Source organism: Amyelois transitella, chromosome 7 (genome assembly GCF_032362555.1).
Source record: "Amyelois transitella isolate CPQ chromosome 7, ilAmyTran1.1, whole genome shotgun sequence".
In the NCBI taxonomy this organism is placed as follows: domain Eukaryota; kingdom Metazoa; phylum Arthropoda; class Insecta; order Lepidoptera; family Pyralidae; genus Amyelois; species Amyelois transitella.
Window position 1 is genome coordinate 5,583,001 of NC_083510.1, and position 26,417 is coordinate 5,609,417.

Below are 26,417 nucleotides of genomic sequence, written 5' to 3' on the forward strand. Positions count from 1 at the left end.
AGAAATTTTACAAGTTGGAAACTATTGGATACTGATAAACAAACCAAACTGAATGTTGACGGTAGACCTAAATAGTTACTACCAATAACTTTGATTCAATTTCAACTTTTTTAAAATTGTTTAACAATTATTAACTACCCGTGTGGTTTCTCGCAAGGTACAATGGAACTACTTCCAGTACTTTATCCATCCATGGTGCACAAATCCAAATAACCCTATTATAAGCATGGCTTGGGTCTAGTCTTTAGGTTGCGGAGGGCAGACTTCAGTTTCGCCCTGGGTAAAAACCGGTAACCATGTTAGGTAAGCTAGTGGATTTCGGGCTCTAAAGTAAAACAGTCAAGGATACAACTAGGAATACTCTCAATGATTAATATCACGAGTATTTAAGAGAAAAACAATATTTACATACTTATTCGTACATAAGTAATAGTTTATAGTGTAAAGCTACATTTCATAATCTGCTGAATTTCAGCCTTGTGAATTTATGTCGTCGACATAGGATAATTATAGAAATGTTCTAATCATCTGTTCTGAGTACATATCTTTCCATAAGTTTAGGAAGGTACTAAAACTACTAGAAGGATATTGTCTATAGAATCAAGAGAACTTCTCCAGTTATATATTATTAGAGCCTGTTTACTTCAGGTCTTTCCTACAGGCGCAAAGCCAACTTTACCAAATTTTTATGAAGTCGATGAAAATCAAGAAGGATACAAATATCATTTTAAGTTATTTTCATTATATGGGATAATATGGGTCCCTTAAGGCAAAGAATAAATATTGTAATGTAAATATTGTATCCAGCAACAATAATTGTTTCGGCTTCAACACCGGGTACACTGAAATTTTTTTATAAAATTAAGTAGCTTTTTTCACGGCTTATTTTTTAATTAAAGTTTTGTATGAAATATATAGTGACTTTCCCCATTAGGTACATACAATTTATTATCTGCCTTAAGAATTAAATTATTCATAATTTATTTCTTATTTTTATGCCTTATTATTCATTGTCCTCGTTTAATTTAAGTTAAATGCCGAATAAACTATAGTAAATATTATATTTTAATTTCCTAACCAAATATGCACGGCATCTACCGGTCAATTAATTCAAACTTTAATTTCGGAAAGGTCCTACCGAGGGCGCCACTGCCGCCGTGCCATGTTGCCGCCCAAAATCAATATCAGCGAGGTGCGCGCCGTCCTTCCGTTTCAGCCACAGTCTAGCTAAAGGCACCTCATGTAATAGTCCTTTTACACTCGGTACCGCGCAACCGTGCTTCGTACCTGAAATCAACTACTTTCGGACGTATCCCACTCATCTGTGAGTATAATTCTGATTAATTACATTATATCACCAAATTACATTCAATAATGATTGAATCGCTATATTATGAGTTCAACTTCATTCATAAAATCTTCAGTGTGAACCTCAAAACGGTTTGAATTAAAGAAACAGCGGCGTTCTTTTACTATGTACGTATATAGGGCGGAGATTGAACTTATAGGGCGGGATTAGCGAGATTTTCCTCAATCTAATCCGATTAAATTATTTTTCTAGGAAATGGGAATGTCACTTTCTTATTTAACCCTTTTTATAAATTGAAAGTTGAATTTGTGACTTCGATGTTTAAAAAAAACATTTTTAAAGCAAAAGTGACTTATAATATAACAAGATATATCACGTATTGATATAAAAAACATATTTTGATGTGTTATGGAGGTACTTATGTAATATACATATAGTTTATTTTTGCTAGAATATCCAAAATATATTTACATGTGTATAATTTAAAATAAAATATTTTCATTAGATTTATAAGTAATTAATGATTTTTATCGTAGGAATAATCCTTCGCTAAAGGTAAAGAATCAATAAAAGGATCTCGAAAGAGATATATCATCAAATCAACGCTCTTGGAAGAATTTAATTTGTATGATATTAGTAAATGTATACTATTCTTATATACAAATAAAGCTTTATTTATCAGTGTGGGAAAATTTTTCTATAGGTACGAAACCGAAGGTAATAAAAGAGAGAATCGAAATAGCGTCGACGAACGTCTTTATTCGAGGAAATAGCATTTTATTACGTCGTTGTGATCCTTTTTTAAAGCCCTATAGACCAATGTTAATTAAAAACGTTTAATACTTAGTAAGGTATAATGTGATCAGATTGCGTACATATTTAACACACGTATAAGATATAACTTATCAGCTAATCAGTGATGTTTATAAATGGCTAGTTTATCATCAGTGTTTTGAAAATCGGTATCTGGAATATTTATTTTGCTACTATAACTAGTGAAAGATAATAATATTAGTAAGAATCAGTCTAAAAAAGGACCTTATTTTAATTAAAGTCTTAATTTAAGCAACAAGTTTCAATTCGAATATTTCATGAGATTTTCCGGTGAACTATTGATATAATCGTACACAAATAATGTATAAAGCAAAATTAATCGGTTCTCACATTAATTTGGATCTTGCTTTCACGAATTTGTAAGAATAACGTAATTTTAATTACATGTAGGTACCTAAGATTAAAGAGTAAACATTTTTTGTTAGTGGATCCTAAAGAACAATTATAAACTTATAGAATTGCTTAAACGAGATGGGCCAACTATATTAAAGAAAAGCTTAGTTACGGGAAAGTATGATATTATATTATTAAAATAACTGTCAAATAAACTTGGGACTTCATTAACGGCCTTAAACCTGGCGGGTGTTTGAATCGTAATCAGCCGTCGCAGTTCATTAAAACCCCGCAATTCTCCTTCCTTCCTCCAGGGGGTTAAAGTTATAAGCTACCTATCAATTATAATTTATTAAAACCGAAGCTTTCTGTTTTGTTACTGTTTATTTCCATAAAAGTACATTTTCGAGTCTATGAATAAGTTCCACTATTTCCTGGGTAGGCAGAAATCTTTGAACTCGCTATGATCTCTGCATACTTCGATAGCTTCATCAATATTCATTATTTTTTTCATGCAAGCTCGACAAGTTAGGGTTCTATTTGTTGATTCTTTTAGAAAGATAAAACTTATGTTAAAATGCATTCATTATTTAGATGAAATGTGAATATAATATAGTAGTAGAACAAGACAGTACAATTATTTACTTCTTCAAAAACCCTTTGTAAATTCATATTTGTCACAATCTGATAAGTCGTATAAACAACAGGGTGGGGGACTTATTTCATACCGTCTCGGGGGAATAAACCAAAATTTAAGATTGCCCACATGTCATACCTTATCAAGATATATTCGTGGGGATACAGCGGCGTTAAGGTGTAATTTGTAGGTACGAAATAAATGGCGTGTGTTTATCGTGGAAGGCACTGATTTAAGTAGTTGCATGGAAAATAATTAATTACAGAAAAATTCTACACGCAAACCAACGATTTGTTTGCATATGTATTATAGGAACTTCAAAGTTTATGACGCGCCCCTCTCAACCTCTTCCAAACGTCTTCAATTTTTATGAATTTATCGAAATCACCTTTGTATATTCTTCATTTGACAGTGATTCAGAAAAAACTTTATATCTAAAAATACTTTTAATCCTGGAAAAAAGCCCGTTCCGACGGTTGACAACATATTCGCAGGACTAAATTTGTTTTTAACTCTTCAAAACTAAACCATTCAACTTAAATATTATCTAACAAAAATAAACCAACATCAGTAAATAAAAACTCTGTATAGGTAAGCTTACTTAATTTTTTTGTTCCTTACGTTTTTTCAACAAAAATCATATAAGATATTCTAGAGTTCATTTTATAAACTAAGTACTAAAATTAGTACTAGTTGGTAAATGAAATTTTTGTATTCTACGAAAATACTGGTCAATAGGGTGTGTTTTCGTTTTATGTAACCCTGGCAAATGAGGTTTGACTACTAAATTCTTAGATCAATGTCTCTGAAAAGACGTCACGGGGCTGGCTGCCGGCCAAAAGATAGTTTGCTCTCTCACACTTGAATTGAGACAAATTCATGGAAAAGATACATACATGCTTACTATAAAGTCGAGTCACATAAAGTCGAAAATTTGACAATTATAAAATTTCACCATTCTAGTAATGAACGGCACAGAGTTAATTTACGGAGCTACCCATTAATACCACAATTTCTTTTTAGCGCATCCCTAATCAACCCTTTCAGTACCGGTTCCCAATTTATTATGTAGGCATTAACATTCACTGAAATTTTTAGGCTCTTTTTTATATTTAAATTCAGGCACTTGATTGATAAAAACAAAGGTTTGTAAATAGCTTGTTGGTAATTTTAATGAAACTTACAAAATTAGGTTTTTTTGATTGAGCATTTAAAAATTGTTTTGCCTTTGAGCTCTATTCTTTGTTTTCAACTAATACAATATTATGAACATCGTAACTCCCGAAAAATAGGTTATAAATAATTTCCTTGGGGGTTTCCTTCAACAGCGGGAGATCCGGGCATCACGGTTTAGCATTATACGTATACGTGGTTAGAATAACGGGAATCTTATTTAGAGGCGGAAATAATAAAGTATCTCTTCTTCGTAGAAGTTACTTGTGTTTCGGGATAAAAATTTTGATTGAACGAATATTTGAATTATATTGAACAAACACATTTTTGCGATGACGCGATACTTTGCTTTCTAACAAGATGTGATTTTATTTGTTGGGTACCTACTGTGTAATTAATCGTACTGCCTACCTGTTTCAGTATTCGTTTACTCACAAGAACGCATTGCGTCGACTCGTATCGCAAGTGTACTAAAAGAACTCTCATCAACAATATTATAAACTAAATGATAACTATACTAAATATTACAAAAGGTTTGCCTTTCCATACACTGATAACCTATACTCCTAAATTTTGTAACGTCTAACGTTTTTACGGGAGGAATATTAAATGATCTTATTACTCATAAGCAAAATAATCATATCCTATAGCAATGGCCCAACGTAGTCACTTTTACTGATGGTCGGTATCCAAATAAAGTAATGCGGCGTACGTGCTCGGCGGTCCTGGATATTGGTCTCCAGAGGTTATCCTGACGGCTTTCCATTTCGTTTAAAAAGAAAGAATACAAACTACAGTCCTAAGTACGTATTTTATGTATTTTAGCAATAACAAAAACCATCTCTGCTTAGTTTTCCCGGTATGTTGCTTCGAAGTTGATGAAGTAGGTACACACACAAAAACAGACGAACTAACTCCGAACTTGGGAATTCATTCTATGGAGAATGATAAATGATCGCCACACACGAGCATAAAATGAAGCTTTGCTGGAACGAACCAAATGGAGGAAATTGCAACATGTTATTACTTTTATTCAGTTCTTTATTTATTAAAAGTCAAAATTTCAAATATCTCACTGCACATTTTAGTTAAACATTAATACCAAATTTTTCATTACATATAAGTATGTATATATCATAAAAAATGGAACTACCAAAAGGTTTTTTGGATAGCACAAAATATATTTTTATAATAATGTCTTAAATTTATTGCTGAGTTCTTCTTGGAACTTTCCTTTATTACCTTAGAGAGTCAACAATAAAATACGCAATAAAACTTTTCGCGCGCGGTACAAAGTGGGCACGATAGAAAAGAATATTATTTCGATACGTCCTGTACAACTATGGAGCTATACGTTTCTGTGGCGCCCCGTAACTGAAGTTCTTTAAATTTTGGGGAAAGTATAACCGTCCGAATGGATGTCAATGGCCCTGTAATAGGCAACAGTCCCGGAACGATTGCGTAACGGGCAGGGTGCGAGGGTGGCGCTTGGCGGCGGCCCGTGAAAACCCTTGGAAAGATGCCAGTAGTTAAGTAAACCACCTTTTTAGTAAACAATGTCAGGAGATTTAAAACATATTATATGCGTATATAGGTAAATAAACTACAAAAACCATTTTAATAGTGGTTAATTAAACACTCGCTAACATTCGTAAAGTTTATATATTGTAAAACATAACTTAAAACATTGAAAAAATAAAAACATAAAATTAAAACGTGAATTATAACTTGTCTAACTTTGTTTCGTAATGTGAAGAAGAAAAAACAATTGACTCTCATCTCTTAATAATTAACTTTTTTATAAGCTTCCAGTGCGCTAACAATATACTCGTTAACAAATAGTATATATTTTTTTTCTTGAAGTTTAAGTAAGTTCTTATTTCCCTTGTAACACTACATTTTTAAATGTTTTTATTAACTCGTATATGGATATGGATGAGCAACAAGATGTCGTATAAATATAATAAAATAAATTTATCATGCCAGTGGTATTTAGGGTTACAAACGTAAACGAATTAATAATATGAATACTTAGTCACCAGACAGCGACATGTATTTGTAGCATACCTACCGTTTAGTTAAAGGTTAATAAACGTAAAAATTTGAAGTAACGTTTTTACGACATATTTAACATTCATAACATTACGAATACTACATATTATTAAATCTAGAACTGACATTCGACTGAAGGATTTCTTTATTCACCACAACTTAGACCGTCTCAATATAAAAACATAAAAGTATTTATTTGAATAAATTCTAGAAATAAAAAATCTTATCAAAATACAAGTAGGTATTTGTGCTGTCAATTTGGCAATTGAAAATTCCAGACTACAACTTCCCAAAGAGGACGTTTTAACCGCAGCGCTTATTTCACTCCAGCCGGCTTATTCTCCTTTGTTTGACAATTTGCAACGCTGTAATTTAATAAAATCCGCCCAGACGTTCGCAATAGTATTCAATAAATTTACATAGTACTTTGACGGAATAAAAATATTAGTATAACGAAAGAAACAGGCACTGCTTGTACCTATTTTGGTACCTATGTTTTTCTTAACCTTATATTTCTATTCTCTAAAGAATATATAATAAGAATATACTATACCATATAACTTAAACGAATACAATCACATCATCGTCATAAAACCACGCCTTTATCACGGATTAAGCAGAAACTACATCTCTCCACATGTCACAATCACAGTATACATCTTTCACTTCATCCATATCCATCAGTGTTCATAAAATAATCTGTGTTGTGAAGTTGACGTTATTGAAGAAAATGTTGCAGTGCAGTTTGTTACCGCTTCTTCTGCACTGACTCCTTGAAAGCGGCAGTAAACTTAGTTTGAAGTAATTTATTTGACGTCAACCAATGTTGTGAAACCAAAAGATATGACAATTATTAAGCGATATGAAGTATCCTACAATAATTAATAAAAAGTTAGAATTTGAATTTGTGTAAAAAGAGCAACAAAATGTAAGGGTGTAATATATTTTGTCGGCAGGTAGTTCCTGACTTCCAGAGCCTGTCAGCTGTCTGAGAAACGCCTCAGTTTTCCCTTCGATACTTGTCAGTAGTTTTCCTTAGGTGAGACCACCTTTACCCAAAGCTTTGTTATATGACAAACAAAACCGTTATAATAAACTCTGATATATAAAAAAAGCTTATCTTTTAAGATTCTGCTCTAAAATAGAAGGCATGTAAATGTTTTGAAAAGTGGAAAAGGGTAATTCATTCTTCTGCACTGAAGAAAAAAAGTACTACTAACTTGTCGTACTAATCCAAATTTGATTCATTTGGAAGAACAAATATTTGTCGAACTTTTCAATAATTTATGGCATCGTGAAGGCCGTTAAAAAAGATTATTCTATTTATAAATAAACCTACTTTAATGCAAATCATTTATTCAGAAAACTGAAAAATTGTTTTAAAACTTTCGAGATTTCTCAACTCTGCCTGAAACACCAATCTTGCTAAACTAACAAGTTCTAAATTTGTTAAACTTTTTTACACGTGCTGAAAGTGATTTTTCAAAAGAATAACTTAAGTTTGTCCTTCAGCAGGTATTGTAATGTAAAAACACTTTTTGTTATATTTTTCATCCATCTCTATGAGGCTTTTAAAAATATCAAAGGCTCAAAAATTTTTCTGAAAAGACTTGGATGTGTAAAATTGATAATATTCTATTGCATTTTTTCTTATACTTATTTATGAGATTAGCCAACGAAGAAATTATACACGTAATGAAGTTTCATCTTCTTGACAGAAGCCGTGCCTTTTTAGGGTAAATATTATAAGTTCTAAGTTATTATAAGTTTATAAACACCGTCGTAGCGTACCCGTGGTCCCTAAAGTAGAGACTGGGTTCGCCTTAGAAATCTAGCTCTTATATAATGGTTCATGCACTTCATATGAGTTTTTATACCCTCAGTCATTAGTCTTTAAAGGGAAAGACATGAAGTAGTCCTATGGTTGAGTGTCGAGAAAGACACCGTACGACGATAAATAAAGATACAAGTGATAAGGAAAAAAGCAGAATCTTTGCTATCTCCCTCAAAAATAAGTAAAAAATTATTGATTGATAAATAAATTTGATAAAGGAGGCGGCAAAATAGAGCGCGCGGGGTGTCCTGGAATCTGTGGCCCGCAGGCCGCGACCACTGCAACCCTGTCTTTCTCAAGCTTCCGCAACTCCTTCACCACCAATGTCAATTACCTGAAACGAAGGTATGTACTCTAAATCCCACTATACGCATTATACCAGACAATATTTCCGACTTTCTCTTGAGAACCTTATGACCAAAAAGGATGATGTTTTTGGTTAATAATATTTCCACTGGAAGGAATAAATTGGATCTCGACCCAAAGCATTGTGCTGGAGGGTGCAACTTGGGTAAGTCTCAAGGATATGAGGGAGAGAGTAGAAGATTTTTTTCAAGATATCTATTACCAAGTCTTTTATATATCACTGTAATATTTTGGAAGATATCTGATACCTAAAAATAATTATTATATTTAATATGTTAAACTTTTGTCTGATTTTTATCTGTTTATTTAAATGCATGCATACTTTGATGCTTTATATTTTTTTTACTTGGTTTCTATTTACAATGTCTGTATATCCAAAACCTACCTTCTTCCTCCATAACAGTGCTATATATACGTGTTCTTATTTTGACTGTTAAATAGTTTGTTGCATTTCTCATGTTTTTGTGTAATTTTTTTATTTTAACAAATAAATATGAAAATCGTTGCTAGCATAATTTTTATTAAAGTTTGTGGTAAAATACCCAAAATTCAAACCACCGTAAAAAGGCCACAGCCGCTTCACGTCGCAGCTTCACCCCCGCCTGCACTTGACCTTTTTACTTAAAAAATATGGAGAGTATAGAAAGATTTTAGAACATAGAAAGTCCAGTTGCCTTATTTCATATGTAGGCACTTTTGCCTAATGCTATCGTCTTACATTAATAACGATACAAATAGTGAGGTGAACAAATAGTTATGTGTGGGCGTGTAGAGGTACACAGAACATCTGTTGACGATGTGACCTCACAAAAGGCACCGGAAATCAATATTTACGTGTTCTTATTCGATTCTGAATATTGCTAAGGCCCCACGAAGCAAAATGTGTTTGTGGCGTTTCAGCAAGGTGAAGAACTTATCAAAAATCTTTTCTGTAGTCTCTATGTTTTGCCCCCCCTTTCCCTGAATACCCGCAGTCCACAGCCTTGTTCACATACCGTGTAGCACCACTCATCAGCTCAATTTGTTCACGCGGCGCTGATCACTTACATGTTGTGAACTGATGTTACATCTCTTAATAAATAACTCATCGTCAGTGCATGGCGCTTTATCCTATCGATGTCTTTCATTATCGATGTTGCTTTTAAGGCAATGCATAAATATGTATATCCCGCCCATATGTCGTACCTTTGTCAGTAATATATTTTTATTGTCGAATAATGTAAAAAAAAATTAAAAGCGTCTTATCTGTTTGTAACAGAGCTAAGTTTGTAATAGAACCAATAAGAACTTCTCGTCTATTGAACAAGATTCTCCAACTTATTTTATGGTACTTCATGAATCATTGAGAAATGTTTACCAAGGTCATCTTTTAGAGTATAAAATTTAATCCAGAACAGAAAGGCAGTACTCAGTATTACAAACACAATTCAATACCGAATTCCCTATCTTACTAGTTAGGTATCAATGAGTGGCTACATTGCGTGTGTGTCGGTTTGTCCTTCCTGTGCGTGTCCCTGTGGCGTGGCGTGGCTCGGCCGCGTAGCTCAGCTGAGGCGTTGCGCAGATTCAGCTCGGGGGATCTCCAGTCGGAGTGCGATGAAGGAGAAGTGGACCCCTACACGGGCCGCCCGGCGACCACCAGCCAGCCCAAGCCGCAGAATCAGAGGCCGCCCTCCCAGGGTAAGTGCTTTTATCAATTTAAGTTGTTAAAGTTTTACCAAAAAAGTTGTTAATTTAGTGCACCATCTTGCCAAAATAGGATTAGATTAATTTATTATTATTCTGTTGGTAATTTTTATGCACAATAAAGAGGATTCATCATTATAATTATTTAAATAGCAACTGGAGGTAGCATCGGCAGCGCATCCGGTGCGCCGGCGCCGGCTGCGGCCACGGCAGCTGGAGGGGATCTCTCATTGAACCTTCGTGGAGGCTCACGCGGCACCTCGGCACCATCTTCACCGGCCAAATCGAGGGAATCTTTGCTGCAACGCGTTCAGTCGCTGACTGGAGCCGCCAGAGATCAAGGCGCTAATCTCCTTGGTAAGTTAATTTGACCATTCCATATCTTTTCCATGGGTGTCGGAAATTATGACTAAGGGAATGGCTTATAAACTTGGGATTCTCCTTGTAGGCAATAGGCTAGCAATATGACATTATTTTAATTTCATTTCTATCATTAAGCCATACCTACAACTGAACGTGGCTTTTCAGACTTTTTAAGATTTTTGGCAAGAGATATAGACGTGATGATATGTTTGTATGTAAGTTATTTTATAACCTACAGCAGTACCTAGTAACCTAAACCCCTAAATAATAGACGCTTAGTAAAAGCGTCTATTATTTAGGGGATGGAAACTATGAAAGAAGTATACTTAAGTTACCTGTAAAATGTTTTACCCTTAACTTAACGTAAACGTTAAGAAATTGCGTACTTTACAACGCATGACTTTTCCTTATAGGATACACATTGAGGTTCATACTAGTATATGTAACCTTACGCATAATCTCAAGCTAAGAAACCTTTTTCTTGATTGATGTTTACAACATGCGGGGGGGAAATATCAGATAGGTACATGCATTAGGTACTTATTTGTTGCAAGTTTAACAATTTAAGGTAAGAATGTCTTTAATGAATCCAGAGGCGACAAACGTATCAATTTTATACAGAAGTCCAGAGATCCATGTGGTTGAATTTTTCTTATCCAAAATTCCTTTTCTCCCAGGGAGTGTGACATCAGTAGCTTCAGTCGGTCGCGGCTACAACCGGGATCGATGTGTGACCCTTTTGGTCGTAGATGACCAGAACACCGACTGGTCCAAATACTTCAGGGGTCGTCGCTTGCCCGGAGACTGGGACATTCGCGTTGAACAAGCAGAGTTCAGGGTAAGAATAACAACGTCTAAAGCTAATTAAAAGTTGAATAGTTTATTTAAGGAATCAACGAATTCCCATTCTATTCAATGACTTTCCAATTCTCAGTTGAAAGAACTCTCTCATTCTGAACTACTATACTACTACTATAAATTAACTACTATTTCGTGTGTTAAATTTTAACAGCGTAACAACAAAATCAATTTAATGAAGAGATAGACATAAAAGCTACAAAAAATGCTAAAGGTCCTAACGTGTTAACAGTTTCATTATTCAAATATCACTCGCACCCTTCAATTTATAAATATTTTATGCGCTTAATGTTCCTTTATTGGGGCCATGAAATCTTGCCTGAATAAGACGAGTGAATTCCTGTAAAAAGCTTATACTCCTATTAAACCCTCTGGGAATCTAATAAAATAAAAGCGTGTATTTAAGGGGTCGTTATCTGGGCAGGCAGCTGAAAATTTATTGTGTTTGTGGGCGCATATTTAATATACGACATACAATATACGGCTGGTCGTTAACGAACGAATTTACTGTCACATTAAGTGGCGAGGCTATGATGACAATTTAATCGTCGGAAATGTGTTATAGTCACTAACAAATACGAAACAAATTTGTCGCAGCTAATCGTGAATTTTTGGAACTTAGTGAAGCTATTGAACTATAATGACTTAAATTAAAGTAAATGTGATATTCATCAATTTACATGTTCAACTCTACATTGAGGAAAATATTTAATGCATACTTATCACTAAACTTGGTGTTTGTTTTCTTTCGCCTTAGAAATTCTTCATAGCAAACTTTCTGATCTAAATAAATCGATCGCATTTTGTACTATGTATTAAATTTTTCTTATATCTTAAAAAAAATATTGTTTCTTATTAATTTATTTGTTTGAAAAGGTATATACATGGAATAAAAAAGAAAATAAAATTTATAGCGCGGTGATATCTTTTGTAGCTAAGTAATATTATATAATCAAGTTAATGGCTTAATAATAATTACACCAAGAAATTTTCTAATTAAAAATTATAATGATATCAGGAGCTGTCAGTCACAGCCAACTCGGATGGGGCTAATGTATCCATGGCAGTATATCGCAGTGGTACTAAGGTCACCCGATGTTTCAAGTGAGTATAACTCATATTATTTGATGTTTTTAGAACACATTCACCTGATTGCAATGGTAAAAGTTTCTAGTTATGTTAGTAATTTTGTTATACCTTGATAACATGTGAAGTTACACTTACATACTTGATAATATCTATGTACCTACGAAGTAAATGAATTTTAGTTCAATTTTTCCTACTGTAATGTTCCATTCCACTTTGTTCCTTCGCTGTAAACCTTAAAAAAATATATATAAATAAGTTTTGTTTAAAGACTTACTTACTGACTTTAACATTTTTGTATTCATATTAAATATTTGTAATTTACCAGGCCAGAGTTCGTTCTGGTGCGGCAAAACGTCCGCGACGCAGGCGCCGACTATCGCGCCTTGCTTTTGGGCCTCAAGTTCGGTGGGGTGCCTTCCATCAACAGCCTCAACTCTATCTATCACTTCCAGGTTGGTATTCACGTTCAATTTTCGTAAGAAGACGTTTTACTGTAAAATCAAGTGTAAAGTACTGCCTTAATAGGCAAGCTTCCATGAAATTAATGCATGGAATGAAAATAAGAAATGCAAGTTTGGTTGCAAGTGGAAGAATGCATTGTTTGCTTACCTCCCGTTACTCCTCCTATATCAGTTTGAAAATTGGCAATTTTTTTGTTATATATCAGTTTGTTATTGTTTCTAAAGGTAGTCAACCTTGCACCAAAGCAGGGAATGTTATTAGCATGAAGTCCATTTATTGTACCTATTAGGTTCAATTAAGTTTAAAATAAATAAATATATATTCTTTTAAAATTCTTTCTTTTGTAGACTGTTAAGATACAAGTGTTTGAGAGTTTAAACATTGTAAGACATCTCTGATTCAAAGAAAAGTTTAATAATTCAGACAGTTCTTTATAAAAATCAAAATATTGTTGTAAACTTCTCTAAACATCTCAGTATAAACAATGTAATTTATATAATAGGCAATTGATTGCATATATTGTAAACAGCGTTCCTACATTCTGCTAAACTTTCACGTCCGACTGCATAAGTTTCTCCCCACGTTCTATTCTAACTTATCTTCATACTTTATACTTTGACAGTACATAAACTTTTAAGTATACTATTTGAACGTATTTATTTTAATATAGGATAGACCGTGGGTCTTCGGCCACCTTTTACAACTGCAGCGTCGCTTGGGAAGGGAAAACTTCCCACTCATCGAGCAAACCTACTACCATAATCACACGGATATGGTAAGTACTTACATTTATTTTCTAGGTACCAATTTAGCTTCCGACCTCTTTATGTGTTTAACGTTTATCAAAACTTAACGTATTAATGCCTGAAATATTCTTATTAGCGTTTCAAATGGTTTTTTTAAACGTAAAAAGAGGGCAGCTACAGGGCTTTTGAAATAAAATTAACTTTAGATTTAATTATTTTATAATTTTTCTTATGTAACTTTTTCATATCACTAACGTTGTTAATTTACAGTTTACTTAAAAATAAATAAAATAATAATAATAACTTTTTGTCCACAAAGACAAAAATACAACAAAAATAATAACTCGCGGCAAAATAATTTAGAGAAAATTCGTTATATTTTGAATTTGGAATAAACATCGACTTCATGCACGCATTAATATCACATCGTCACTTAAACGCACGAACTAACATCAGAATTAATCGAAATGAAAAGTTAAAACGTTTTTGGCTCCATATCTAGTCGCTCCAAGATTAGTAACGATTTCTGACTGTATTATTTGTGTGGAATCGATACAGTTTGGTGCAATCATATCGGTCTCATCGTGCTGTTGTGGTATTGTGCCTGCATACACCTCGTGAGCGCCGGAGTTCTGAAATATAAACCAGTGTATTTGTTGATGGAGAGTACCAGAATCGGGAACATCAAAGAGCAGTGTTTACGATCATGCTTCGCACCGATTTATACAATATTATTGCGTGGGTGAAAAGCTTGCTCTCGTCTATTCGACATTAACTTTTATTGTTAGATAGAAATGGTAAAATACGATGTTTGGTGATTTAAGTATATCTTACCGTAGTTGTTACCATTAATGTACTTAAATAAATAAGGCGACTGAAAGTTTTAGTCACGTTTATATGATAAAAAACAATTTTTCGTTTTAGTTTCTGTGTAGAGACATAAAAGTGAACATAAAAGTTAATGTCTGAAAATTTTGGCTGGTAAAAATAGAACTCTATCAATTGTGTAGAAACACTTTCTTATAAATACAAAGTGCTGGCTGACCTAGGGCTTGGACGTTGTACCAACTTTAGCAACATCATTTTAATTTATTCGCATTTTTTTTTTAATTTAGCCGGTTCACAAAGAAATTTGATTTACAGAAGTCGAAATAGAACGATAAAAATGCAACATTATACTTGTTTTTACATCGCACGCAATTTTCTGCGCATTTGTTTATCCGTTAAATGGATCTCGAGTACTTACCTAGCACTTTTATCCTCTTAATAAATACATACATATAGTCACGTTGATATCCTTACGGAGTAAACAAATTAAGTTTTGAAAATACGAAAGGCCACGGTTACCTGTATGGTTTTTTGATTGAATTGAGATATAGAGTGACAGATTGTTAGCCCATCGCCTACAAGAAGACACCTTTTACGACATCCATGGGAAGATAAGCACTCTATTCTGTTCTGTTCTATAGTTTAAAGAACAGCACGCCACTATTCTATCGTTTTGTATAAGCAAATGCGATTACCTTGTCCATCGGCAGCGGCGCTCGCGGTCGTGCAAGCAGATGCCGTGTCGCTCGTAACAGTCGTTGTAGTTCGCCACGCAGGCGTTCGGAGACTTCGTCCGACGGCGGTTCATGTGCACCTGTTTACATTTTATTTTTAATAAAGGGTTACCACAAGTTCAAATATCTTATGAACTATCCTATGGATTAACTGGCAGAGAACTGTAGATATTTTTTTATATTTTTAAGCAATTTTTTGGTACAAACAGGTAGAAAGGGGAATATAAAAAAATATCTAAGTAAAAAACATGATAATGGTACGGAACCCTTTATGCGCGAGCCTGACTCGCACTTGATCGGTTTTTCAATTTTAATATATTTTTTTTAAGATAAAGAATACTTTTTAAGATAGTTGCAATGCGCGATTCACCGGTCAAAATGAAACATTTCCTCGTATTAGGAGCGCTGCGCCAATATCTTGACATTTGACAAACGTTGACTGATACTTCTCGGAATTAAACCAACATTAATTTACTTGTTAATTAAACATTGAATGCAAAATATTAAATATATTTATTGCTTTATTTCTTAGTATATAAGCTGTTTGAACAACTAGTAGTTATTTTTGCGGTTAATTGATCTTTTCATAGAAAAGTAATTTGTGTATTCGATTCGATTCGAAGGAGATATGAATTTATTATTTTAAATATTATGAGATGAAAACGCATTCTAATAAGTAAATATATAAGTGAATATCTTTGCTGTATAAAGAAGGTATTACTAACTTGGCTTTAAGCGGAGTAACTAGGTAGGTATTAGACAATCATAAGTTTTGATGTAGTAGGGTTAGATGTAATTAAAACTAACTAGGAACTACTCTATTATTTTTAATAAGTACTAGGTACCTACTAATGCTATGGATATCAAGTTATACCAATGCTCTTGTATTTTATTTAAAATAACTTAGATTCCTCTATGGGCTATCAAGTTTACCGAAACACTACCTTATACTGCCAATTTCATGATTGAAAAGCTATATCAAGAAAGCTCTTCTGCGTTTTAAATATCCAAACTAATGATGTTGATCAACTTAATTACAGCGTACCTAATTTAACTTATGTGTTCACAAGAGATCACTCCGGTAAATATTAGATGAAGACGTAAATAACAAATTATAATTACCTTGCACGCGCAGCCGTTCTTATAAAGCAGCCTAAATCCTTTCCTTTGGCGTGGCGTCACGTCCCGCCACCGACGCGTGTACCCGCAAAGGTCGACGTGGGCTTGGAGTTGTCTGATGTTACCTTAAATCATATCACACATAAGCTTTACTTTTATAAGAAAATCCCAAATATAATAAAACAGAAAAACCGCAACAAAAGTGGAACTGAATAATCTTACTTTTTAAAATAACATAGAAATATCTCATTTGCGTTTAATTACATTGCCTATATAGGGTTGGTTAAAAATTTAAATGAAACTGAAATAGATCTGATAAATACTTCTTTTTCTTCCTTCCTTTCCCGCCTACGTGGGGTCGAGTCTCTTTGTTAATTTGCGCCAGAGTGGATGATTCGACGATTCTGGGTTGTCTCATTTGCGATGTCCAGGTTTTGCAAGTCTCTCCTGATATTGGACCTCCAGGTGGATTTGGGTCTTCCTCTTCTCTTGGGTGTTCGGAAATGTTCAATGCCAGATTTATGTCATCGGATAAATCCACATATTTATAAACAAATCCTGAATGTTTCATTGACATACCGACATGAGCAGGAGTTAATAATTATTGTAATAATATGGGCAGTTATTGATTCTTTGACAATTCACATTCATAAACGGATTGACGGCCTCTGTGGCGCAGCGGTAATACGCTTGTCTGTGACACCGGGGGTCCCGGGTTCGAATCCCGGCCAGGGCATGATGAGAAAAGAACTTTTTCTGATTGGCCTGGGTCTTGGATGTTTATCTATATAAGTATTTATTATTATTATAAAATATAGTATCGTTGAGTTAGTATCTCGTAACACAAGTCTCGAACTTACTTCGAGGCTAACTCAATCTGTGTAATTTGTCCCGTATATATTTATTTATTATATTTATTTATTTATAAAGATTGTTTGATGCCTATATGCAAAACAATCCTAGGTAATTTAAACTGCCACACAAACGCAGAGTTAAATTGGATTAAGGTATTTCTCGCACTTGTGCTAATAACATGAGACCCACCTGTAATTAGATAGGTTTCCCTGGGCTGCAGTTGGAGTCCGCACATGGAATCCATGGACGCTGTCAGTAGGCGGCCTGTTCTGAGTGCCAATAACATAAGACCCACCTGTAATGAGATAGGTTTCCCTGGGCTGCAGTTGGAGTCCGCACATGGAATCCATGGACGCTGTCAGTAGGCGGCCTGTTCTGAGTGCCAGTCTTGCTTTGGGTGTAGCCTGAAATGAATATATATTGTATTTTATTAAAACTTTATTGCACAGAAAAATCTATGTACTTATTCTATAATTCTTGTTACTTTATAATTATATACATTAATATTTACATACATGCACATATACATATAATCAAGTCTATATCTCTTGTGGGGTAGAAAGAGCCAACAGTCTTGTAATAACTGAAAGGCCACGTCCCGCACGTTTATATTTAAGCTGTTAAAGTTAATATTTGACAAACCAAATTACTAATGTTTTTTAAAAAAACATCTCAGTAAATTAAAAAATGTAAATAATACAAAGGATTGAAAGGGTTCGTAATCGAAGAGAAAAAAGGGATCGTAAGCTAGATAAAACAGGTGCAACTCTTACTTATCGAATACTTACTTTGAAAACATTCCTGATCTTCACTTTATACGCGTCTAAGAAATCGTGACCTCTGAATGTTTTTTGTACTCTTCCAACTATCACTGTAAAAGAACATATAGTCAGTTTATATTACATTAAAAACTGTTTTCCAAAAGTTTAAAACTTAAACAAAAGAATAAAGCGAACTTAATTATGTATCCTACGTTTGCAGTAATTTGAATGATTTACATAACCATAATATTCTTTGTGTGAAGACCATCACATTAAGGGATTCATTTTGGAATTCCTCAAGCAGTATAATTACGGAATCCGACAAATATTTACATTTTAACTACATACGGCATATTTTCACGATTCTCACTCAGAATGTTTGCTGTGTTGTATTACGAGGCAATTAGAATTAAAACAACGATGTGAACGATAGATACACTGACAACATCACATAAAAGCCAAAAGTACGGTTCGCAACACATCTCAAATTTTTTTCTGTTTAGTTTCCTTGGGGAGTGAACTATGTAGAATTTGAAATGCATGGTATGTTATTTTTTTTTTCATGTAGGTATTGACATTACACGGAGTACTAACACATATAAGTTTCTTTAAAGTGGGGAAAAGGCTCAAGGGCTCGGCCGGAATCTCAAAGTTACAACAATGTACCTATATGTAAATAATTCTAAATGTACTTTATTAGGGACAGGAATGTTGGTATATTTCTCACCAAAATCACTGGAACAAAAGTGTGTTTGTGGGTGGTCAGGTGCGCACGTACAGCCTCCAGCCATCCGCCAGGTGGTTGCCAGGAGCGCCAGTGCCAACCACCTCGTCAGCATACTATCTAACATCATCTGGAACAACAATTGCCAGTTAATATTCATTTTAAAATAATAAATCACATCCTTATTGGGTAAACAAGTCTCGAAGGACTGAAAGAATTGACATTTAGATGGAGACAGGTATCAGCCTTGCAGATAGTAGTCCATCAGGTAAAAGAAGAACCTAAAGATTATACTCGTAAACCTTTCCCTTGGTTTACTTTTATAATCTACACAGAGAGAGGCAGCTGGCACTCACATGATCGCTCCCAGACCAGCATAGGACCTTGTTCGACGTGAATGTGCCTAATTCTTTGGTCGTCTTCTTCTGCATCCATGGGAAAGATATGGAGCGGGCCTATTCTAATGTGCCGGGAACTATCTGGTTATTATTTACAGTTATTTTAGATTTCTTAAAATTTATTACACCTGCAATAGCGGGAGGTTTGTACGAATTGAATTCCTTATTGCAATAGAAAGAGATCAAATTACAGAATAATGTGACCATTTGAACGGTTGTGGCTCGGCTTGTGATTACGAATCGATTCATTTACCAACAGTTTGATCAAAAGGTAAATTACATAGTCTCGAAAATAAATATTCGTAGGTAGGCTACGTTCGCTAGCCTACCCCATTACAAATAATCCCAAATCTGAAAGACTTTCCCAAATTGACTTTTTCATCTGCGCAGGCCGAGACCCAACTGGCATGGGTTACATTAATTTGTAACTCTAAGCTTGCTATTGAAGAAATAAGCTTTATATGGAACTTCGATACATCTTAAGTCCAGAAATCGACATAATTTTTTCAACTACGATGACACACTATATGTTTTTTCTTCGTTACCAAACCGACATGAAGAAGCCTTGGTTTTCTAAATAACCAAATTATATAACAGGCCTGACATGAAGTACTACAAGTAAGTCAAATAGAGACAAGTACATATATTATGTTTGTAAACATAAGTGTCGTAGTAACAGTTCGTTCGGAATCTCAAGGAGTTTTCAACGATCTATAATTATCTCGCCGCGTTTAACGAGCAAAAGGAGCGCTACTTAATGAATCCTAATTGAAGCCTTCATTCTATAATTTAGGCCTAATTTCGTAAAAAAAACCTATGTTTATTTTTCGTTTAACTTATGACTTGAACCACGTGGGTGGAATGAAGTTCTCCTGGGTTTCCAGCATGTTTCAAAACGTGTACAATAAAAAATGTTTTGTTATTAGAACGATTGCATCTTTGCAGACCATTTAAACACTTTCCCAACTTGTAATTAAGAAAAGAAGACTTTTTGCGGTAATGAAGGCACAATTTTATTTATTGTTTGCTAAGACAGACATGAATAAAATTATATGATATATGTATGTGTTTCAGCACGCTATATAACATTTTAATTATAATGCATTTCCATTCTATAATGTTTATATCGCCTTACCCCATGTAGTTACACCATGTAATTAACGATTATAACCCATGCATAAAACACGAATGTAAATTATAACGTCGCCTCTACGCCAAACAATATAACTTATTCATCTAATATTACATTAGTACATGTATAATAATCCTCGTCAAATATAAGTATTGGTAACAAAAGGTTTTGACCTTATATCCAAGACAAAATATCCAGAATGTACATATTTTCTAACCATTATTTTCTCTCTCTATCTCTCTCTCTCTTTCTATTCGGTTAAACTTAGACATAGGCGGGGCAGATATAACTACACAATATAACATTAGTTCATTAACGTTCGTGAATAATCCTGCAGATTGGACCATGGTTATAATACTATAAGTAGTTATGCTCCTGAACATGCGGGTTACCTCAAGAGCGACTTTGACATTCGGTATGGAGTTCTGGTAAGCGTTCATAGCTGTGAAGTAGTCTTTAAAAAACTATGGACGTCATGGGTGACCACTTTATGCATTACATAAAATACTATTAATTTATTAGTCTGAACATAAAGGTGCCGTGTGATTCCCGGCACCAACAGAAAAAAGAATAGGACCACTCCATCTCTCTCCCATGGATGTCGTAAAAGGCGACTAAGGGGTAGGCTTATAAACTTGGGATTCTTCTTTTAGGCGATGGGCTAGCAACCTGTCACTATTTGAACCTAAATTCTATCATTAACCCAAACAGCTGAACGTGGCCTATCAGTCTTTTCAAGACTGTTGGCTCTGTCTACCCCGCAAGGGACATAGACGTGATTATATGTGATGTGATGTGATGTGACATAAAAATGATGAAACAAAAATATTACCACCAAAACAGATTAAAATATACCCTAGATCGACTGCAAATATGACCATTAAGAATGTACATACATACATACATAAACTCACGCCTCTTTCCCGGAGGGGTAGGCAGAGACTACCTCTTTCCACTTGCCACGATCCCTGCATACTTCCTTTGCTTCATCCACATTCATAACTCTCTTCATGCAAGCTCGGCGGTTTCGGGCACTTTTGACCTGACCCTTCACCAGGACGTCCTTAATTTGATCAAGATATGTTCGTCTAGGTCTTCCCACCCCGACCTTTCCCTCCACACTCCACACGGAAAAGGTTTAATGGTTAGAAAATATGTACATTCTGGACACACATTAAGAATGTAATTGGTAATATTCACTATAAAAGGAGAGAGGTGGAAAAATTAATTAAGATGATATAAAATATGCATATCTATTGTTTTTTGAGCCAGCCTCAGTCAAAACAATTTATACGTGATAACGTCCTCTCGTCTCTCCGTAATCTCGTTTAAAATTTTGCAAACGGTTAGTTATCGAAAATGTTACGAAAAGGTTATCACTGATTAGATGTAAGTAATATCATTACCCTTTAAATTCTAACGGCTGAACGAAATTTGCTGAAATTGGTTACACGAGTTGGTCTGAACTTGGATAAGTGCTATTTTGAAAAGCGGAACTCATTAAAATTTTGATATCGTATTTATCTACAAACAAATTAATTAATGTTTTAATTTAGCTGGAATAACTCTTATATAAATGGCGCAGTGCTCCTCTCTGGAGAGGTGAGAAAAGAACTGAAGAGAGGTAAAGAAAGAGGAACTGGTAGACTGGTAGAGAATGCTAAACGGCATTTAGACCACCTTTTGTACACTTCTTTTTTTTGTGCAATAAACTTTTAAATAAATAAACACTTATACATATATCTACTTATTCTCGATTATTTTTACTGGACCTACAACTAAGACGTCTGTTGCATTTCTTTGTATTTCTACCGTACTTTCCTTAAAATGTGACAACAGTTATGACATAGCGACCTACTTTATTGTGCAACCTTGCGTTTTTGAACTCTTTTATATCTCTCAATAAACAATCGCTAACAAAATTTTATGACCCCTCGTAGATCCTCTATGAGCCATAAAGATTATGAGATGCATAAAACTGCTCCGTTTATTATTGCTACGCGATGTTTAGGTAGCACTCTAACCTTAGAACTATATTTTACTATTTTAAGATAAAACTATACGTGATTTGCTAATAATTTATTCTAAAAACAAAGTATCGCATATGAAAGAAACAAGTGTGTGCAAATAAATCTAGGCATTCTATAAATTACGAGTCTTTTTCAGGTTTACTTGTAATTTATTGTAGTGATGTTAACCAGTTATTGTTTAACAAAAAAAATAAAACAGCCTGCTACATCCTATGATTTTAACTTACCATAGGCTTAGAGCGATCTTTTACAATAACTAATCGAATTCCCTGCAGTGAAATAGATAAGATGTGGAATTTAATATTTTCAACATATTTTATTGAATACTCAAGAGAGGATTATCTCTTCAGAATAACATCACGAGTATGTTTATATTTTCCTGCGGCACGTTTTGTAGCCTTTATAACCATAATCCTCAGACTAAGTGCAGTCCGTCAGCTCAGCATTTGTATAGTGGACCATTTCTTATATTTTTTAATGTTATAAAGCCATGTTTTACTCTACAAGCGTCGCTGCTAAGCCGATTTACGGGAATTACCTCACGTCTCTTTTTAATTTTAACCTTAAAGCATCAAGAAAATAAGAGTTAAACCCCGAAGTTAACGTGATGCTTGATTCAATACATAGATTTTATAGTTTATTTTACGGCTTAAAAAAGGTATTGTCAAATTTTCTGTGGTTATTTATTATAAAAGAAAACTTTTTAATTAGTAAAAGAAGCAATTTTTTTATTAAACAATTTAGTAATTTTCATATGCTACCTATCTTAACCTAACTAATTTAAAACATTACACAACCTCATACTAGTTGTATTAACAATTGTATTATAACCATCTTGAAGCTATGTCCATCACTTTGAATAGTAGATAGAGCAAGGTAGAGCCGTGTTCACAACAAAGTAACGATTTATCACCTCTTACGATCCTACCAACGACATTACATTTGTACGCATGACCTGACCGGAATATAATTTTTAATAGGAACTTTTATTCTCATTTTATTACCAATTTTAATGCGAATCACTATTTTAAGTACTTACGTTTTAACATGGGTTCATAGTAATTGAAAACTACATTTGTATGGCCATTGTCTGGATGTAGATTTGCCTCAAAGTATTTATATATATGCTATATCCATACAGGAAGTATAAGAATTAAAGTGGCATATATAGCTGTGAGGACATTTATAGAAATAATTATTGTGAGTTAGCTTACATATTTTTTTCCCCATATGAAAAGCCATAACAGGAACTGAATTTTCTATGGCAGTAAACGAGTAGCATTTTTCAGCTATTTTGTTAATGAAATTGCTTGCTTAAGCTGACAAGCAATTTCATTACGGTGAAGAAATGAGGAGGAAATTGTAATTGAAGATTGTATTAAGAAAATAAGAATTTAAAGCTCCCAAAGTTGAGTTTTTTAGGGGATGGGTTAGTAATCTTGACTGTGCCTACCTGTATCTCAATTTCACCATTATGCAGATAAGCTAAGCATGGTCTTCGACTTAGCTTATTAGAACGTAGTGTACATAATAAAGATGTTTCTTAAAAAAAATAGAAAAGTGTGTACTTAGTCTTTAGGCTGAGAACAATACGTTTACCATTAGAACGCGCGTAGGAAGTGAAGTGTACTGAGGAAATGCATCATTGCACTCTATGCATGCGCCAAGCTGTTTGAATTTTAAAGGCTATTTTGAATTAATAAATTGAACTGAGATTAGTTTATAAAATTAAGAAGGACTCTAGTTATGATTTAATTGCACATATACATACATATCTTATACTAAATATCTAAATCAAAATTATAACTTTAATGCAGAACATGAATTATTAAATATTTACAGAATGCCTTAATTTGGTCAGTCATTCCTTAAGTTGGGTAAGTATTTGATTAAACCTTAAGGGTGACGCAGTTTTTTATTTGAAACACCCATATTTAACATACATAGGAATTATTTAATCGTTCAATATGAAATATAAATCTAGATTATGATTTACTGGTAATAGGCACGTAATAAATCTCAATTTGTGTTTATAGCTTTATAAAACTGTCGTAAAGTCTTTGTAAGGAAAAGCTTATAACTACCTTTAAATATTGGTATTAAATAAGGACGCTATTTACTAAACCTAATTACATTATTATTTTAATAATAGTTATAAAATACAAGAAACTTCCTTTCAATAACTATCATAGCACAATAGTTACCAGTGCGCCATGTTTCATATTGGTGGCTCTACTATTATTTTTACCAAGTGTTTTTTTTTTATTTAATTTTGCTAATGTTTTTTATTAAAAACGACAATTCCAACTTACGTGAAGACGATGGCACCGCTCGCCATGGCGAGATTTTTTCGAGTAGCCATTTGCATGGCGCGCGCGCATTTTTTATTCCGTCGAATACAATAAAGGCGGTAAACAATACGATCTTATTATGCGTTTTTGGATAAAAATCACAAAGCGGAAACTTTACGGGCACATTCCCATAGAAGTGCAGTTTCGGAGCGTCGCGCCGGGCACAATGGGTCGTTCGTCAGGGTCCGCCGGGAACACAGAGCTGCATGTTGACATTGTGCTCTTACCCTTGATATTGAGGCTTTACACTCATATTGAACATACACTATGCATCTTTTCAAGGTTTACATGTACAAAAAGATTTAAAAAGAACATTACAATGAATTGAGAAAATTCTGTTTTGTTTTTCGGTTGAAGACGTTTGAAAAACGATATTAAGATGCTAAGGTAGTTGCAAAGTTTGTTGTTCTCTATTATATTATTTTAGCCAGTCCAATGAATGACATTTTGACCTTGCCTTTTAGTGTGGCGATGATGTAAGAAGATGCTACTTCCATATCTCGCTGTCTACAAGATGCAGCACAAACCGATATGTATTATAATAGCATATTTATATCCATGAGGTAATACTTATTTTCTGTATGATTTATGCATATAAGAATCGCCGTGCCTCAAAACAATACAAGGCAAGCAAGTATATTTAATAAATTGCAGTGAAACCAATTTCCTCCCACTTGCATATGGACCTACTGGTCACTATTCTCATAATAAGATTAATTAATTGTATGTGATAAATCATCTATCTTTGGTGATCTCATAAATGGCAGTTTATTTTATTATTTAACGTAATAATGGCGTCATACATCAATTCTTTAGCGACAAGGCCACTGCACGCGTGCTCACATAAAAAGCTTTTAAAAAACTGTCCTATCAATACGATCAAAAAACTAACTATTATTGGCTGACACACAATTTTCATGACTGTAACTAAAGGTGAATTCGATTATGTTTGGGTAAAATCATAATTTTTTTTATTTAATTCAATAATTTTGAATAATTTTGTTTACTGATTAAGATATTTTGCCTGTTGATATTGTAAGAGAATATTGATGAACAAATGCCTGCCTATCCCTGTCAAAAACAAATTTATATTATGGTTTAATTATAGGGTATGTTGAGATGGTTCGGTCATGTGGATAGGATGAATGAAAACAGGTTGACTAAGCAGATATACAAGGAGAGTGTGGAGGGAAAGGTCGGGGTGGGAAGACCTAGACGAACATATATTGATCAAATTAAGGACGTCCTGGTGAAGGGTCAGGTCAAAAGTGCCCGAAACCGCCGAGCTTGCATGAAGAGAGTTATGAATGTGGATGAAGCAAAGGAAGTATGCAGGGATCGTGGCAAGTGGAAAGAGGTAGTCTCTGCCTACCCCTCCGGGAAAGAGGCGTGAGTTTATGTATGTATGTATGTTTAATTATAATTGAGTTATGATGACTTCATAATCAATACCAAATAATGCAAAACAGTTTATATCATCCAGTCTTAATTGATCATAGTTAATGTTCAAATAAGCACCAGTTTACAGTACAACCAGTAAACAATTAAGACTAAATGATAACGTCAATATTCAAGTGTGTTCCTGAATGTTTTTGTATTTACTGTCCAAGCAGATAGGCTAGAATTCATTAGTTGTGCTCTGTCGCCGTAGTAATTGGAACACGTCCCTACACGGCCGCTCCACTAACTGTACCCTGATAGGAGTCACGTCTCCTTACGTAATTCCGAGAGCACGCAAAACCG

General features: G+C 34.1%; 2 protein-coding genes across 2 annotated transcripts in view; one reads left to right on the forward strand and one right to left on the reverse strand.

Moving 5' to 3' along the window:
- The first annotated feature begins 1,083 nt into the window (after positions 1 to 1,083).
- LOC106131727 (synapsin) overlaps positions 1,084 to 26,417 on the forward strand; it is a 66,787-nt gene continuing 41,453 nt past the window's right edge. Inside the window, exons 1-8 of the mRNA XM_060945120.1 lie at positions 1,084 to 1,192; positions 8,391 to 8,517; positions 10,103 to 10,218; positions 10,378 to 10,581; positions 11,265 to 11,425; positions 12,464 to 12,549; positions 12,860 to 12,986; positions 13,667 to 13,771. Of these exons, the coding sequence (XP_060801103.1) occupies positions 1,084 to 1,192; positions 8,391 to 8,517; positions 10,103 to 10,218; positions 10,378 to 10,581; positions 11,265 to 11,425; positions 12,464 to 12,549; positions 12,860 to 12,986; positions 13,667 to 13,771 (1,035 nt within the window). The remainder of the gene's footprint in view (positions 1,193 to 8,390; positions 8,518 to 10,102; positions 10,219 to 10,377; positions 10,582 to 11,264; positions 11,426 to 12,463; positions 12,550 to 12,859; positions 12,987 to 13,666; positions 13,772 to 26,417) is intronic.
- Positions 13,972 to 26,417, reverse strand: part of LOC106132472 (tissue inhibitor of metalloproteinase) — a 41,041-nt gene continuing 28,595 nt past the window's right edge. The window contains exons 2-7 of the mRNA XM_013331901.2: positions 18,767 to 18,893; positions 18,067 to 18,149; positions 17,574 to 17,682; positions 16,427 to 16,548; positions 15,266 to 15,384; positions 13,972 to 14,374 (exon numbers count right to left, since the gene is read on the reverse strand). Coding sequence (XP_013187355.2) covers positions 14,311 to 14,374; positions 15,266 to 15,384; positions 16,427 to 16,548; positions 17,574 to 17,682; positions 18,067 to 18,149; positions 18,767 to 18,893 — 624 coding nt within the window. The 3' untranslated portion in view covers positions 13,972 to 14,310. The remainder of the gene's footprint in view (positions 14,375 to 15,265; positions 15,385 to 16,426; positions 16,549 to 17,573; positions 17,683 to 18,066; positions 18,150 to 18,766; positions 18,894 to 26,417) is intronic.